The sequence below is a fragment of the Clarias gariepinus genome, chromosome 1 (assembly GCF_024256425.1).
Source record: "Clarias gariepinus isolate MV-2021 ecotype Netherlands chromosome 1, CGAR_prim_01v2, whole genome shotgun sequence".
Lineage (NCBI taxonomy): Eukaryota > Metazoa > Chordata > Actinopteri > Siluriformes > Clariidae > Clarias > Clarias gariepinus.
In genome coordinates this window covers 39,696,637-39,714,937 of record NC_071100.1, presented here as the reverse complement: position 1 = coordinate 39,714,937, position 18,301 = coordinate 39,696,637, and the positions used below count along the sequence as shown (strand labels likewise).

The 18,301-nt window shown below is 39.2% G+C and overlaps 1 protein-coding gene across 3 annotated transcripts in view; it reads left to right on the top strand.

The window, feature by feature from the left end:
- Nucleotides 1-18,301, top strand: part of smarcd3a (SWI/SNF related, matrix associated, actin dependent regulator of chromatin, subfamily d, member 3a) — a 39,488-nt gene that overhangs the window by 2,034 nt on the left and 19,153 nt on the right. The window contains exons 1-5 of one of the 3 annotated variants that reach the window (XM_053505255.1): nt 1,687-1,871; nt 8,070-8,257; nt 11,007-11,096; nt 13,507-13,549; nt 14,284-14,406. In XM_053505255.1, coding sequence (XP_053361230.1) covers nt 1,794-1,871; nt 8,070-8,257; nt 11,007-11,096; nt 13,507-13,549; nt 14,284-14,406 — 522 coding nt within the window. In that variant the 5' untranslated portion in view covers nt 1,687-1,793. Of the gene's footprint in view, nt 1-1,686; nt 1,872-8,069; nt 8,258-11,006; nt 11,097-13,506; nt 13,550-14,283; nt 14,407-18,301 lie in introns of those variants that run through there. The other 2 variants (XM_053505264.1, XM_053505270.1) reach the window with 2 other exon arrangements.

The following is an 18,301-nucleotide window of genomic DNA, read 5'->3' as shown; positions in this document are numbered from 1 at the left end:
TGTAAGCTAAAACTGGTCGAATAAATATGATTACTATTTGTTCTATGTCTGTATTTCTGTAACAAGTTATCATATGGTTACAGACACACACTAAAGAACAATCTAAATGTAAAAAAAAAAATCATATAATTTATTTAAATTACTCAATAACCTCAGTATGGTGGTTTAAGCTGCTGTATACAAGATTTTTTCAAACTCCGAACTACATGGTGCTCTGTGCCTTGTGTCCTCTATATCTATTTTATCTATGAAAAAAGTTTAATAACAGTCATAACGGTATTTTCATTTTAATATTGGACCTTTAAAAGCTTTCCCACATGGCGGTGCTGTTGAATGTGATTAGTGAAATGCCTTAATTTTCATTCATTGCTGTCTCTCAGTATGCGCAGGAGTAGCACTTACTGTATCATCACCCTGTTTACAAGGAGCAGGTGTTCCTCAACCTTCGTTTGACATGATTCTGTTTTAATACATGCAAAAATGTTGGCAGACACGGTTGAGATCTTTGTGTAAGCCGGGTTCCCCCTCCAGCACCCCTCTGCGCTCTGAATGAATGGGATGCTGCTTACTCTAGAGTATCGGCTTATGGGGGTCCTGAAAGGGGGCTTTACTCAGGGCGATCGTGTTCATATTTGTATTTTCCTGCCTTTGTTAATTTATTGACTGTCTTGATGCAGTGACTTGCCTTTTGGATTCTCAGAAAAAGAAAATATGAAATGAGATATTCCCTGTTTGCATCTCTCCTATTTCATGCCTGGAACATTATTCTTCACTAATTTCTCAGTATTCTAGATGATCATTTCTGTAGATAAATATGTGATGATTATAGTGTGACGTAAAGTATAACGATCTTGTTTCTTTTTTTCTTGATCTTGATTTCATTACACGTAACAGCTTGCACCAAGTCTCACATTTTAGTTAGATTTTCTGTTAGTTTACTCAATTGGCAGCTTTGTAGATTATTAATTTATTTAAAATCTGACTACAGTAGAATCAATAATATCATCACTATGTACATACAGGTGACAAATGAAATAAAAAAGTCAGGCTAAATGAATAGTGGGATGAAAATGAGCAGAATTGAAATTATCTGCAATTGCTTTCCCAGTCATTAAATGGAAGATCTGATGTGAAAGACTAAGACGCTTCAGGCTGGATTTGCGTATCATTTGTCAGATTATTCTAAAACAGATTCATTATAAGAGTAAGGAAATTCCGTAAGGATTTTCAGGCCAATATTGGTGTCAATTTACCATAGGTTTTAAATAGTGCAAACCTTATATTGTTATATTGAGCTGTTGGAGACCAAAACCCAATTCTTCACAATTACAATCATGCCATTGAAAATGATTGAATCATTCGCAAGACAAATATGTGACACTTTAGTTTCATGTTTTTCGGCCACCGACAGCCCACTTGTCAGACCCCCAGTCTCTCTCGCTCTCTCTAGCCTGAGAATGTGAAAGGGAGATATGTTAAAAAAGAGGGAAAGAGGGAGGGAAGGCAAAAGAGTGAGAGGGAGAGAGAGAGTGTGAGAGACTGGAACAGGAGGCTGGACTTTGGCCACACTCTAACATGCTTTAAAAGAGCGAGAGAGAGAGAGAGGGAGAGAAAACGTTTGGGAGAGGAGAGCTAGAGAGGGAGAGTGAAGGAGGGCGGGAGCGCTCTCTTTTGGAGAAGAGAGAATGTAGAGCGGATAGACGGGGAGACTGACGGGGAGAAGAAACCACTAATACAGACAACAAAAGAAAAATCGGGGGGTGAATGAAGTAAAAAAGGGGGGCTTCGGCACAATGGCTACGGAGGATTCTACTGGCGGCGCTCGCAAAGCCACCAAGAGTAAACTGTTTGAGTTTCTCGTCCATGGAGTGGTGAGCAAGCCAGCTTAAGTGTGTGTGTGTGTGTGTGTGTGTGTGTGTGTGTGTGTGTGTGTGTGTGTGTGTGAGAGCATGCAGCCTAAGCATGTGCGTCTGGAAACCGGCACAGTAACGGGAGGATTGAGATGCAGAGATTTAATTTTGACTGAGAGAGGATGAGGAGGAGAATACGGAGCAGTTGCTGGTGCAGGTGACTGTGAAGAAGTCACGGAGAACTGATTCTGTTACAGATGCCAGATTTTAATTGACTCTAATTGACTTGTCAGATCATTTGTATTGCATGGCGATGACAGTAAAGTCTAAGTGAATGTATGTGTAGTTCAATGCTTTTCGTGATTTTAATCAAAACTCTTTAGTATTCAGTTTACCATCCGTGGTTTGTCTGTGTATCACAAACTCTTCTACAGTTACAGCGAAGTGAAGACAGTTCCAGCTTTTTACATGATCCCGAGTTTGTTTTTCCACTTTTCGCCCCCAAATGAGTTTCTAATGTCTTTAGAGTAATTCCGCTGCCGCTGCGCCGTCTGATCATAACAGTGAGTTATTGCTGACGAACGTTCAGCCAGAACTAGATATTAGGAAAGAGTGAGCGGAGCCTCGCGCCACTTCGCAAGCAGGTTTCTGATTTCGCCCTCGCAGACTGCACCTCCTCTGTTTAGTCTGCTCCGAGCATAAACTTTTCCACTGAGACTTCTCACTCGGCTTACGATCAAAGCTGCGTGCGCAGCGTAGAATGAATCATTGTGCACTTTTGGAGCACGATCCAAAGTTGATTCAGATTCCAGTGCTAATTAGAAAATGCTGATTTACGAGCGTATTTGTACGAGCTTACAGTTGCCTTTGTGCCAGTGTGCATAATTTGAAACTGTTTTGCATTTTTATGCCCAATAACAGGCAAATTCTTTTGTAATGCAGTTTCCAGTTTTTTTTCCTTGGCATCAAAAGGCATGACCAGAGTTTGAGCAACAAAAAAAAAAAAAAAAATGAAGTAAATAAATGTCAAGGACACTTCATGGAAGACTATCTTTCTCTGGATTTTGACTGAAGTGATTCTTGGATGGTTCTTGGTACGTTCGTGGCTGTCAGAAACACCAGTATATTTTACTCTCTATGTATAGATTTACAAGATACACCCTGCATTAATATGTCACGCTAATACACTCACACACACATACACATGACGACTTGTATACCGGTGTACCTTGTTGATAAGCTTACATATGATGAAGGCACTGCTATTAGTCTTATTGCTATGCCAGATTCATACTTGTTAAGGCCTTGATTTTCCATTTTTTATTTGGCAAGCTGCGGCACATGAAAATGCAAATACCCATTCTCATATTATATGCAATAGCAAGCACAAGACAAGCGTTTTTTTTTTTTATTATTATTATTTTATATATATAGCCATCCGAATTAGACTAGTGCGCTACACTTCCACCTTTGGATTCTTTCTCCTTCTAGGCAGTTGACAAAATGTTTTTTAGGTAGCATGGGAAATTAGTTTTTTTTTTGTCTGTATTGTTGTATATAGGTGTGGGCAGTAATATACAATTATATATAATAGACTGGTTCTTGTAACACAGTTATGAGAGTAAAACCTCCCTTTATTCCTCTATATAATCCCCTGTTACAGTAATGCCAGCGTTTCACTAGTCTTCTCAGTATGCCAGAGCCATGATTCATGCTTCATGCCTGAAACACTGGCCTCCCAGGAACTCCTTTAATGGCTCGAACATGTGGAAATGGCTTGAAGCGAGGTCAGGACTGTACAGGAAATGTGGCATGAGTTTATGTAACGTGCAAATGGTGTTCATGAATGATTGTGTGAACAGTTCCTACAGACAGATGTGTCTCTTCTGAAAGTTGGTTATAGATCAGGAGCTCTGATCGCCGAATGTTCACGGGAACGACTGCACTGGGCTCTGAGCCACCTCAGCATTGTTATTCATGGATTTAAGGCATACTTTTTATCGTTTGCACCATTCACATGTTTTACCACAGTAAAAAGTCTCATCACCGCATTGTGCTTGAAGATTTCTGTAAATGTCAATCGGTTTTACGTCTTCATTCACAAGAAATTTTATCACAAATCCTGGTTTGACTTCAACACCCCTCGAACAATGGTGATTGATAAAATTGATATCATGATAAATTATAAATTAATACATTTTTCCGAGATATCAAGGGTGTTGTGATAGCTTATTCTAACACTATTTAAATCATTTTAGTCATCAGTACAAACTACACTGATTTGATATTAGATTTAAAGTCATAATCTATAAAATCATAAAGTTTAAATATCACTCTTTTAAAAATATTTTTCCCCTTATTTAATGTATTTTTATACACATCGAATATTATCGCACACATAGCTGTATGTCATAATACCATAGGTTGGAAATGACCCTGAAACATTTTAATGAAGTCATTGAACCAACAAATTAATTTTCCATATGTTCTTGTTAGTTTTAGGCAGCATGGGCACTCCGTGCTTAGCACTGCTTAGCACCGCACACCTTGGGGTACAAATATTGCCTCTGATGAACAAACATCCTTATGCATTTGTTGGTTCACCCATGCTTGGTGGGTTTCCTCCCACAGTCTGAAGACATGTGCTGTAGGATAATTGGCTCTCCGGCTCCAGGTCCAGGTCCCCAGCGGCCCTACACAGAATATGCGGTATAGTTAATGGATGGAGGGTGGATGAAAAGATATGTTCCTGTTAATGCTAATGGGTATTGGGTTCAAGCCTATGGGCTTTACATGTCAGAAGATTACTATATGACATGCATATTCTATTTCTTACAAAATAGGGACTTAAAATAATCTTGGAACAATTGACATTCTTTGCCCAGTTCTTGGTCCTCTGTTACTGAAAAGCAGAAGTGTGTGTGTGTGTGTGTGTGTGTGTGTGTGGTGCTTCATCATTAGTGCTATTTCTGTAATGAGCCTTCAGTTGCAGCCCGGCGCTGATTCTGATGCCCAGTCCAACCTCCCTCTGTGCCTTAAACTTCCTTAGTGACCTTGAGGATTGTTGCCGCTTCATGCTGTGTCCACATGTTCACGTCCCACTGCTCCTTGTCCTCCCACAAGCAGTGGGATTGGACAGACCCAGGAAACCCTGGGGTTCAGCCTACTTTGGGAAGGGTGAAGGGGTCAGGACAGGAGGGTCACTGCACCATGTTTGGCAGAGGTGCACCATGGAGAGCACGGGAGCTGTGAGCTTTGGCTCCACTTCCAAACGTTTTCACACCTTCTTTTGACATCCTGTGACTTTGAGCTGCTGTATGAGTCATAAGTGACTAATTTAGCCATTCAACAGTTATTGTGTAGGTGACTTTCATATCTCAGGAGAGAGAAAAAGCTCTTTTATAATGTACAGTAAAAACACTGTTAACTTAAGGGAAAATGTAGTGTTTCGTTTTTTGGGGGGGAAATTGAGGATGAATTTGAAGGATTTGGGCTTAAAGAATGGCATTCCATTCACTACAAAAGGACAGCCTCTGACACGATCCCTGATGAGGATAATGCACCCACTGGAGATGAATGAATGGATGGATTACAGAGAATAAAATAATGCCAAGTAAAAAATATTGAAAATTTAAGAAAATTAATTAATGTATGACTTTAGTAATCCTAGTTGTGAAATTCAAGTGCTGGAACAACACAAAAGAGACAATAGAGAATACTGTATAAGACAAGTGACAATTCAGTAAAAGTTTTAAAGTGAATTAAAATAAACAATGTTTACAATTACATTTGAAATATCAGCCATAAGATTACAATACAAAACTCTATGCCCAGTATTGTGTCGGTTCCTCTCGTGTCACCGGGAAGACACTGGCCCCTCGGGATATGACTCCACAAGACCTCTGTGGGTGTGCTGTGGTGTCTGGTGCCAGGCCTGAGTTGTGGGGCGTTGCCACTGTGGATCGTTTTTCTTGTTTGGCGTATCATGTAGATACAGGTCAGAATGAAGGGGAAAAAAATATTTTTGACACACGTTAAAGTATTTCAGAACCAATCAGTCTACTGTGATTTTTCCCTTAAAAATGCACTAGGAGGAAAAAGCCTCCTTTGAGCAGAGAGCTGCAGGAGGAGAATAGGGAGGCAATGATGACATCACAATCAAAGTAGTTGCCAAGAAATTAATTTTGTCAATTAGTTGATGTCTTTGCATGTGTTCCTCTCACCGACTCGATAACGACCAAAAATGTCCAATTTTCAGATGTGAGAACGTTTCACTTTTAGCTCGGCCAAAAATGCTGCGGACTGCAACTTTTGCGAAGCTGACCTTGCATGGCATGGGAGCACATTAGTTATACTGGAGCATGTAAACAGGAGGGGTGCTGGCTATTCAGTATGGTGAAATCTCCTCTCCTGTCCTCTCAGTAATTCAGTTTGCTAGATAGATAGCTAGCCCGTGCTCAGCACTAACGTTCGGCTAAATAAAATAAAAAACCGCGTGTGTTCAGAATACCTCATGCAGCTGTCTATCAGGAAAAGAAAAATAAATGGTGAGGTTTTTATCCAATTTTCCATGGTGAAATAAGCTGTCAGTGTTTCTGAGATGTCCACCAATCAGAGGCTACGTTTTTGACTGGGTGGTAGCTGCTAGCATCGGGACAAAGAATTAAGCTTGGTTTTCTTGGTATTTCCACTCTGCTACCATAATTGCCTTTGAACATCCTTCAAGTTTTTAGTTACTTCTAGACATTCAGATCTACTAACAAGAAAACCTAAGAGGAAAAGATTCCCTGTTTCCCTGGGGGCTAATTCTTTTTCCCATGTTTAGCTGTCCAGTTTAGACCCTGAACCTGATGTGATCTTGTGCTTTTGCAGCCCATCCACCTCATGATTTGATGTCTCGTGCATGAGGTTCTTCACTACTCACCACAGTTATGAAGAGTGATCATTTGAGTTACTATATCCATCCTGGCTGCTTAAACCAATCTGAACTCTCGCATCAATAACCAATAAGTCATTTCCACCCACACAGCTTTCGTTCATTTAATATTCTTATTTGTCACACCATTCTGTGTAAACTCTAGTGATTGTTGTGTGTGAAAATCCTACGAGATCAGCAGTTTCTGGAAACTCAAACCCGCCTGTCTGAGACCAACACGCCTGCTTAATGGTTAAAGTCACAGAGATCACACTTTTCCTAATTCTGACGTTTGATGTGAACATTAACTGACGCTCCTGGCCTGTCTTTGCATGATTTTAGACCACACGATTGCCTCATTAGAGAACTGCATGAATAAGCAGGTGTAGGGACGTTTTGTCTCTGCCCCACATTCAGTCTTCCTGTTCTTTGTTGGTTAGTCTACATAGACCCTGGTATTTCATGTTTGTGTTTTTTGCCTTTGCCTATAGTTTAACCTCTATGCTCTCATATTCTGTCTACAAGGCAGAACATCTAGTACGTCTAGGCCTGGATTTGCTGTAATATTAATATTAATTATAAAGATATATTAAGGTTGCATGCTTGTATCCCGTTTCACAAGAAGTATTACATAGAATTTTTAGTTTTATTTGCTGGTGAGTTTATAAAATTTAATTATTACTGAATCTTATTAAATAAATATTCATGCTTTTTTTAAAAAAACATTTTGTAGTGTTTTCTTTGGACCTGTGAATTAAATATATAAGGTAATGTATTGTACATTGTAGAGAAAAGTGTTTTCTCAAGAGTTCCTTCTAGAGTTAATACCAACTAAAAACATAAAGATTAAAGAACAGCGCTAAACTTGTGCATGATTTAAAAAAATAATTCAAACATACATTGAGTTAATCAGACAGTGGAACAGTGGGGTGCTCGTTGAGTTGCTGTGTGTCACCAGCCTGATTTTGCTTAAGCTGCAGTGTGATCCTGCTTCAGTCTTTCTGCAGCTGTTGCTTCTGAAATGACAGGCACAGGTGTGTGTGTGTGTGTGTGTGCGCGGCTGTGGCCTAGATCGGTGCTTGAGAGTAGAAGAGCAATACATGACTGCACTCCCAGCTCTTACAGGGTGCCGGTGAAACTACACTGAAACACTAGAGCCGTACATTGCGCCGTGTCTACATATGTGCACTTAAGCTCTGGTACTTTGTTGTAGCAGGCAGCCAAGATCTGATAATTCGAGTAATGTAGAAGTAAATACGATTTCTCTCCTTCTCTCTGTGATTTGCTTTTCCTACCCCCTACAGCGTCCAGGTATGACATCAGGAGCCCGGATGCCCCATCAAGGTGCCCCTATGGGTCCACCTGGCCCCCCGTATGGAGGAACGCCCCCAATTCGGCCAGGGATGCCCAATCCCACCTTGGACCCAAACCGCAAACGGCCCACCACCACCCCACCGGTGCAGACCACATCCACCCAGAACCGGCCTAGAAAGTGAGTTTCAAGTACAAAATGCAACATTAACAGACTTTATCCTTAGAAAAAAGGAAAGAAACTCTCTCGTCTTTTTTACAAAACAACCTTGTTTTTATTTATTTTGTATTTAATTCGGAAGAGTGTAATTAAGTGTCATCAGATTTAACGTTACTTATCTCCTAACATGTAAAGAACAAGAGGCCGGGTAGTATGTTGGTGACTTTTGCTATTTGTTATGATTGAATCAATTGATTTTGACCTCATCTTCCATGGTCCTCTTCTATTCCTGCACCATCTAGTGACCAGAATAAGCATTAGTGCTTTAGTGGTTACAGCAGGCACATCTAGTACAGTACTATAGATGCCATTATTATTATATGCCAGTATTATTTATACCCAAAGCATCAAAATCTGGTACAAGAATTATTTTAATGTCCTTTAAATGTGACTTTTTTTTATCAGTTTGTGATATAATACATTACACATTTTTCAGGGCTTTTTCAGACCAATTAAAGTCTGTTTGGAACCAAGTCTTGGACTGAGAGACTCTGCTTAAAAAATACATGCCCTTACAGCACATATCCCTGATCCCTGTACGTTCTTGGCCTTGGATGTAACTAGTCGTTGCCTAGCATTTTATTAGGTAACGTTTCCATGGACACAAATCATAGAAATAATAGCCCAATTGGAATAAAACTGCATGATGTAAATACCTCAATCAGGAAACCCTGACACAATTCAGACAGATCGGAATTAAAATTTCATCCAGAACGAGAGGGGTGGTGTAAACTTTTTATAATCCGTTCATTTACTCACTTATCATCTATTCTGTTTTATCCTGTATACAGGGTCACGGTGGCGCTGAAGCCTATCGCAGAAGACATGGGGCACGGGGCAGGGTACACCAATACATAGCAGGGCACACACTCATGCACTCATTCACACACTATGAGCAATCTGGAAGTGTCAATTAGTCTATACTTTTGGACTGTTGGAGGAATCCGGAGACCCCGGAGGAAACCAAGCACGAAGAGAACATGCAAACTCATGCACGTAGATCCAAAGTGGGAATCGAACACGAAACCTGTAGGTGCGAGGCGACAGTGCTAACCACAATACCGTCATAATCCGTTCATTAAGTAAATATTAGCCATGTAAGCGCCTTCTTTACGTCAGGGTAACATTAGGTGGCGTAATGAGTTTCTGCAGAGGAAATCCATGAGAACAGCTCTCTCCCAGCTGTTTTTTACCTTAAACTTTCATCCCCTATATCCCTGACTGAGGAAGGGCCTCGGATTAGATTAAATGTTAAATGTAAAGTGTCTAACCAATTATAGATGTGACTTCTTGTAACTAATCTTAACGCAGAAGGTGTGACATGTTAGTTCTGATTAAACACGTTGAGCATGTTAAATGAGCATGTGGGATTACATGCACATCTTATCAGGTCAGTGTCCATGTAAACGGATGAGTCGGAATCTCTAATTGGAGTGATTTCAGTCGAATTGAAGAAATATCGTCCATGTAAACGTACCTAGTGATCACTTATCCTATAGCCTAATAGCTTTTCTGTGAAAACTCCCGTGACCATAGAAGGTGGTTTATCATTTGTATGAAATGTAAGTAATGCCTCTTGTACTTAAATTTTAATTCAAAAGCTTTTCTAACCTTTAATTTGGACTGTTTTGACATGTTGCTTCCTTTTTCCCATTTTAAATAGATAATTGAGATTTTTTTTTCTAAGTCTGTCTTAAATGAAAATTGAGGTGCATGTACTGTAAGTATGTTACAGTAGGTCTTGGTTGTTATAAGATTTCCCGCTTTGCGCACCGACCGCGATGTTTGTCACCCGGAACAAGAGCACAATATACTGTAAGTAACCGGTCCCAAATCGCACAACCCTTGTTCTGTGAAAAAATACATTCTAAAGTTGAGAATCATATAAAGCTCCCGCGGTTTTACGGAGCTAAATCGAGTTGGTATCCTTCAATATTCTGGTATATTTAGTACAAATGTAACCCCTTTCTTTTACAATGTTGTGCCAAAAAGTGAATGGTTGCCAAAATCTGGTGTATTAAATACACCGTTACATACCAACTCGATATAGATTTAGCTTAGCAGAAGCTTCATATGAGTCTAAGCTGAACTTTGGAATGCATTGTGGAGTTTGGCTCCGATTGCTTAACATTGTACGCGCAATCTGGGAGGCGAGCTTGACCGCCGGTGTGCAGAGCAGGAACATTTATAACGACCAAGACATGTGATAACTGACTTATATGCACCACAGTTTTGATTTGTAAAAAAAAATCTAAATTATCCCTTGGGACCTCATGTAGTTTATGATGTTTAAATCTTTAAAATGTTTTTCTATGGTATATCTGGCCGATCTCCTGAAAAACTAAGGGACATCAGAAGGATCGCACTCAACGCTCAGCCAATGGAAAATCTTTCTCTTATATAACTTCAAAATTTTTTACTTTTCCAGAGAACATGAGGGACACCACAGATAATTTTTTTAAATACAGATTAATTGCATACTTGTTTATGGATTTTTCTTTATTTGTTGTTTATCTTTTTTTATTGATTTATAAATTTCTCATACCATAAATAACTTTTAAGTACTTTTAATCCTGTATATGTAAAACACTTTGAAACTTTCAGACTAACAAAGGACTATATAAACAAATAATTTTACTTTTTATATATATATATATATATATATATATATATATATATATGATTAGAGTCAATAATTTTCAACCTATAGGAAACCAGTGGGATTCCAAGGAGCCAATGAGGTTTCTGCAAGACCGTTGGACTTGCGAGAGGCCCAGCCTGAGCCAGCAGTTGGATCCAAGTAGGCGGTTAACTCTGCTGCATGTTAGATTGAGTTTGTGATTGATTCTACTTTCCTTATAAGTTATTAGAATTACTAGAATTATATAGTCCTTATGCATGTATACACTCCGAGTAGTAACATAACGAGTGAGGTTGATCCTCTACTGTTCTTCTTCCACACCAAAAATGCTCCCAGTCATAACCAGGCGGTTGTAAGAGAATGAACATGATCTCCTAGTATGCATGTTAGACATAACATACACCTGCCCTTGACTCAGCCATGGATGCCGATTGCATGGTCTTCTTTAGTGCACAAACATAGCTGATTGATTGCTTCCAATGTAGGTTCCCCTGTTGAAGGCTCCTTTATTCTTCTTCATCTCGCATTACAGTCTTCTGGGCTCCTTTACCTAGAATTTTTAGCTGCCTGGTTTATTGTAGGGCTATCATTCATCCACATGTCTGAATCAACATGCCACATTCTCTGGAGTTCCCAACCTCTTCAGCCCATTCAGCTGGTCCCAGAGGAGCCATGTGGTCTGGGGTGGGGGTAAAGGGCTATGGGAAAGTTTATCTGTACTTTGGGACAAATGGTTGTAGACATACATTTCCTCCATCAGGGGAACCATATCTTTCTCTGTGACACTCTAGGAGTTTAAAAGAGTAAGATTGGGCCTTGTTTCTTATCAGGATAATGTGTTACAATAAGATGTAAAGAAGAGAGAGTAAAGCCACATAGTGGCTCAAGTAAATGATGATGTGAAAAATGTGATGTCACTTTATAGATCCAGAGTTCCAGGTTTAAGGTTTCTTCTGCGAAAACATAAAGTTCTATATGAGTGTCCCATTGATAAGGGAAGGTTTGTGCCATTGTTCTTGCAAAAGGTTTCAGGTCCTGGAATGTGGTCATGTTCTGTTTCACCTTGACACACAATTGTGTAACCAATTATATATATACATGAGGTATGTGTTCGGTTCACTTCTGGTCTATGAACCTCTAAAAGGCTGTGAAAACTCTTTTCTGTCTTTCGAAACTGCATTCAGGTAATGCCAAGTATTGGTAGTAAGAGGATATGTCTCAGGTGCCCTATGTGGTTAAAGGTCAGGGGACCAAATTGAGGCATGATAATTAGATGACATGATCTATGAGTTTTCCACAACATATACAAATTGGAATTAAGCACTTGATTAGACATCAGTCCAACTAGTTAGGGTCAGAGTAAGGGGCGTTCAATTTAAACCCGGATTCTCCTGAAATAAAGCGTAAAAATGATTTGACATTTACAGAAGGATTCGAGCACAGTACGGTGATGAGACTTTTAGCCGCAGTAAAACTGATGTGCGGAAAAGACGCATCTGTCTGTAGGAACTATACGCATAATCATTCACATATACCACTTGCACATTACAGGAACTCAGCTGGGAGTTATTTCCACATCCCCAATATAGTCCTGACCTCGCCTCAAGCTGTTTCCACATGTTCGGACCCTTAGAGGAGTTCCTGGGAGGCCAGTGTTTCAGACATGACGTAGGCTTGCGACTGAGAAAATGCTCCACCTTTCTGGTATCCAAAGCTAATATAAGTGCATTAGTGTAGTAGGAGATTATCTTTATAGAGAAATAAAGATACTTTTTACTTCCATAACCGTGTTTTGTTATTCAAAAGACATATCAAAAGTCCTGGTTTGAATTGAACTTCGTGAACGTTGTATGATTTGCCAACTTATTAGCTATCCATTTCAGTGACTCACTGCACAGATTTTATTGCTGCTCATAAACCTTGAAACAATTGACGGTGTGGTTATTGGTTTATTCTGGAAAATGTTAACCTCCTTTTTATTAATCTTTCCACTATGGGTGAGAAAACCATAAAATAGACAGAGAGCTTTCTTTCTGATTCACCAGTGTGAAAAGGAAAAAAAAGAAGAAAAAAAAGCTTTATGTGGGAAAGAGTACAAATGAAAGTGCAGATTGGCTTTACTTCAGTACCTCCTAGTGATTCAGCACCGTGTTGTACCTGCATGGGTTTCACTGGATGCACAAATGCACGCACACACTCGTGAGAATATGAACGAACACCTCTCGAATCTCCAGAATTGCTCTCAATATCACACTTCCTTGCACCTTCCTACTTTTCACCCATCCAATTTCCTTTTCTTGCTTTCTCTGACCACTCTACCCCTTATTTCTTTCTCTCTCTCTCTCTCTCTCTCTCTCTCTCTCTCTCTCTCTCACACACTCACTCACTCACACACTCACACTCACACATGCACAGCTGGAACAATTCTGGACGGGTCCCAGTTATTCAGCAGATGGCCTGTGGACTCTGCTATCAGTCACCATAGTAACATGCTTCTCTCTCTCTCTCTCTCTCTCTCTCTCTCTCTCTGTCTGTCTGTCTTTCTGTCCCTTTTTTCCCCCATCCGTAGTGCCAAGAGAAGGAAAATGGCAGACAAGATTCTCCCTCAGAGGGTGAGGTGCATCACTGTGGTTATTCTTTCTCTTTGTTTGTCTGTGTCTTGATTTTTTTTTTTTTTTTTTATCTTTGTGCCAAGTCAACGGGGTAGATAAATCTGCTGGCTCTTTTTTTTTTTTAAGCAATGCGAAGGGAGAGAATTTGGGGTCCAATGCAGGAATGTGCACTGTAACTGTAACGGTGCGGCGGACGTTTTGAGAGTTCAGGTAGAGGTGGCACAGTAAAGAAAATGCCACAAAGAAAGCCATGCTGCAGCTGGGAAATGTGCATCTGTGACATAGTGCTATTACTGAGAAATGAATGACGGGAAGATTTTTGTCCCATGGTTATTTAGAATGCATGTTCTGTTTTCTTTACGCTTTATTTTTATCTTTACCAAGAGCACTAGATGCTCTGGGTTTATTGTGTTTCTGAATGATGCAACACACTGAAAAATCTGGAGGGTGTTGAATAACAAGGATTATTCCTCTGTGTGCGGAGAGGGCATTCATTTTTTATGTTTATGTATTTTTGGCTTGGTTTCAGTGATTGTTAGTTTCAACTAAGCACTTAAGTTAATTACTGGGAGAGTAATAAGAAATGTCACTTTCAGAGAACTTCACCTGATCTGTTTTAGCAGCAGAAAAAATAATAAAATGACATATTCAGAACACGCTGCAGTTAGGACCATAAGATATTAATGGCTCCTGTCATCACTTTATTACTCACTCATGTCACCTCGTGCCATTAGATCCGTGAGCTGGTGCCCGAGTCGCAGGCGTACATGGACCTTTTGGCTTTCGAGCGCAAATTGGACCAAACGATTATGAGGAAGCAGGTGGATATTCAAGAGGCCCTCAAGAGACCGATGAAGGTATGTGTTCTCGCTCATTATCCCGACTGCCATTTTACTGTCTGTGTAAATAAATAACCGAATTACAAATTAACGATGAAAACCTTTGTTTTTTATTTTGTAAACGGCACAAAAGAGATACAATGATGTTAAAATGTAGTAACCCTTCTTTTAATTCTAAAGTGTTTTTCTTTAAAAACATAATAAAAATCATCTGATCATAGCTTGTGATCATACTTTTTTCCACGGTGCCATTATTTATTTAACAAAAATGAAGCCAAAAATGAAAGAAAAAAAAAAAAACACGCAGGCAATACCAAAGTCCAATTTACTGCTTTTACAGGATTTAAGAGGGTAAGTTGCAGCCAGGTGCTGCTGATTATCAGCACGTGTGCAGACTTCTATAAAACAAAGTTTTGACAGTTTGCTGGTCTGGAGCATAGAGGTGTGTGTTAACACAATGCCAAAAGGGAAAGATGTTTGCAATTGCCATAGAGAAGCAATTGTTGCAGCACATTAATCTGGAAGGGGTTATAAAACCATTTCCAAACAATTTGGAACATCTTTCTTTAGTGAGGAAGACTATTTGCAAATGGAAAGCATTCAAGACAGTTACAAATCTTTCCAGGAGTCCAAAGTCAGATTGTGCAATGTTCAAAGAAATACACAAAAAAAACTCAAGAGCTACAGTATATGTCACACCTACAGGCCTCATTGAGCATGTTCAATTTTAAAGTCCATGTTAGCACAAGTAGAAGAAGACCGAACAAGTACAGTTTTGTCGGAAGGGTTGCCAGGAAAAAGCATCTTCTGTCTGAAAACAACACTTAAGCACAACGGAGGTCCGCAAAACTGCATCTGAACAAACAGCAAGACTTCTGGAACAATGAGACCAAAGTGGAGTTGTTTGGCCTTAATGAATAGTGCCATGTTTGAAAACACTAATGACCTTCAATATGTAAACAGCATTTCAGAAGCGATACCTCAAACCCACTATCAAGCATGGCAGTGGAGGGGTGATGATTTGGGCTCCTCAGTATACCAAAGTATTCAAGAGGCAAATGTGAGGCTAAAGCTTGGTCGAAATTGGGTCATGCAACAGGACAATGCCCGAAATATGCATCAGAATGCATGAAAAATGCTTTGACGGGACCTTTAGAGAGCTGTGCATAACTGAATGCACAATGAACTGAAGCAATGTTCTATGTCATATTGTCATATTGAAAGTTATTGCTGCTAAATATGGATCTACCAGCTATTGAACCAGGGATGCTTAGTATTTCCCACATGCTTTTTTTTGTTGTTGTTTTTTTGCATTATTTTTATTATATTAATAATAGCATGGTAAAAAAAGTTATTATTTGTTGTTTGTCTGAGATTGTATTTGTCCAATACTAAGACCTCTTACAATCAGATGATTTTTATTATTTTACACATAAACACTAATACAAAGGGAGAACTAACTTTTGAACATGACTGTAAATAGTTTATGATGCCTGATACACACCATTTAATTATCTTTTTACAATGGCAGCTGGAAGTGCGTAGGATATCTTGGGGCGCAAGTGAACAATTTGTCCCTGAAGTGTTGGAAGCATAAAAAATGGCAGATGAAAGGATTTGAGTAACTTTGACAAAGGCCAAGTTGTAATTAATAGACAACTGGGTCAAAACAACTCCAAAACTGCAGCTCTTGTGTGATGTTCCTGGTCTGCAGTGTTCAGGACCTATCAAAAGTAATCCAAGGAGAGCTGGCGAGAGAGTCATGGGCGGTCAAAGCACACTGAAGACAAAAAGCTGGCTTGTGTAGTCCAATCCAGTCAAAGAGCTATTGATGCTCAGATTGCTGAAAAAGTTAATGCTGATTCTAGTGGTGCTCCAATCAGGGTTTTTGGGGTAGATCACCGATCCTTGATCACAGAAATCTGAATTGGTTATACTGACGTATATGGGTTATATGGATTTTCCATTTAAAGTTCTCTGTTTATTGTGTAGTATTGTTTGTTTATTGATTTTTTTTTCCCCCACAAATATTTTTTTATTGATTTTTACATTATATTTATGAAAAGCACAATAAAAATCCCAGGTTATGATACATTTTCCCTGATCTATTGACCTGAAGTAGGTCTTTGAATGTCTTCCCATTTTGAGCTAATAACATGCTTGGAGTCTTCCTTCCATTCAACAAAAGATCTTCAGGAAAAATATGCAGAATAAGATTTTTTTTCCCAAAATTTCTTCATTTTCTCACATTCCCACATACAATAAAACAGTGTACACTTGCATTTAACACAATTATAAGGAATATTGGAGTTATATATGTTCTACTGTAAGTAACTATTTTTTATTATAACAACCTAAATCTAGTATTGATAGTGTGAGTTTGGGCTGTCTACTAAAATGTCAGTTTGAAGATCGTGTTTCCATGCAGATACAGTAGATATTAAAGAGAGTTTTTCTTTGAACCTGTAAAAAGGTATGAGGCGCCGTATAGGGCTTAAATCAAACTTCACTCATGCACACACATATGAAACACTCACACATACATATATACTACTAACTGCTCAAACAACTACATATGAAACACTTGCATACACATATATGAAACACTCACACATACATATATACTACTAACTGCTCATATGAAATGCGCGCGCACATACATACATACTTTCCGCGCATATACATACATACTTTCCGCGCACATACATACATACTTTCCGCGCACATACATACATACTTTCCGCGCACATACATACATACATACTTTCCGCGCATATACATACACACTTTCCGCGCACACGCACGCACACACACACATACATACTTTCTGTGCACGCGCACAAAGCCAACTGTAGCAGTGTAGGGAATCTTTAGTTTAGCGGAAAAGGGAATGGATAATTTCCTATAAGTCATTACATATCGCTGGAGTGTGAAAAAATTTTACTCGAAAAAGAATTTATATTTTATTATAATTATTATCGAGGCGAGGACATCATATAAATAGGACACAATAATTTACATTTTGATTTAATAAAGAAACCATTCGTATTATATAGGCTAGTAATCTGTAAAAATAAATAAATAATACGTTTTATATTTTTTATGGTATCAGTTTTTGTTTCAATAAATAATCTATATTTAATGTCCGTAGCGTGAAATTTCCACAGCAGCAGCGACAGGTATCCGAGGTGCTTGTGTTACCATGGTAACGCAAGGAGGACGTGACGTTGCATGGTGTTCTGAATGGTGGAATTTTGTAGAGTGAAGTTCCCTTTTCAGACATTTCCTGCGCGGGGAGTAGGGTGTAGGGAGTAGTCATTTCAATGTATATGAACTTCTTTCTCCCTGATTAGTAGTAGCGTTTCTTAAATAGACCGTTAATGGACAGTTTAGAAGACAACGAGTGATTTATTTATCACCACAAAAGTGGGTGATATGGGGGGTCGGAACAATGTTTGTCCCGTGGGATTCCGATGAGTTATTGTTCATATTAGCGAAGGCGAGGAAACACATTTCACAAAACAGTATTTCTTTCTGTTGTAGGATCCGACATATTAGCCACAGATTCCGTGCTTCAATTTTCTTTTTGCAAATCATCACCTGCGTTTTCTGCCGCTGAAATATTCAGACATTATGTGGATAGTTCTGAATACGCCATGTGATTGAGCAGTGATGATACAAACCAGTAGCCTACTACCATTCAGGGAGAATGAAGCGACAAGTCCGTCTACACTGAAATGCCTTCCTTTTACACTGAAATGCCTTCCGGTTACACTGAAATGCCTTCCTTTTACACTGAAATGCCTTCCGGTTACACTGAAATGCCTTCCGGTTACACTGAGAATCTCATAGGTGAATGTGCGAGAAGAGTTTGTATGTATGTGCGCGGAAAGTATGTATGTATGTGCGCAGA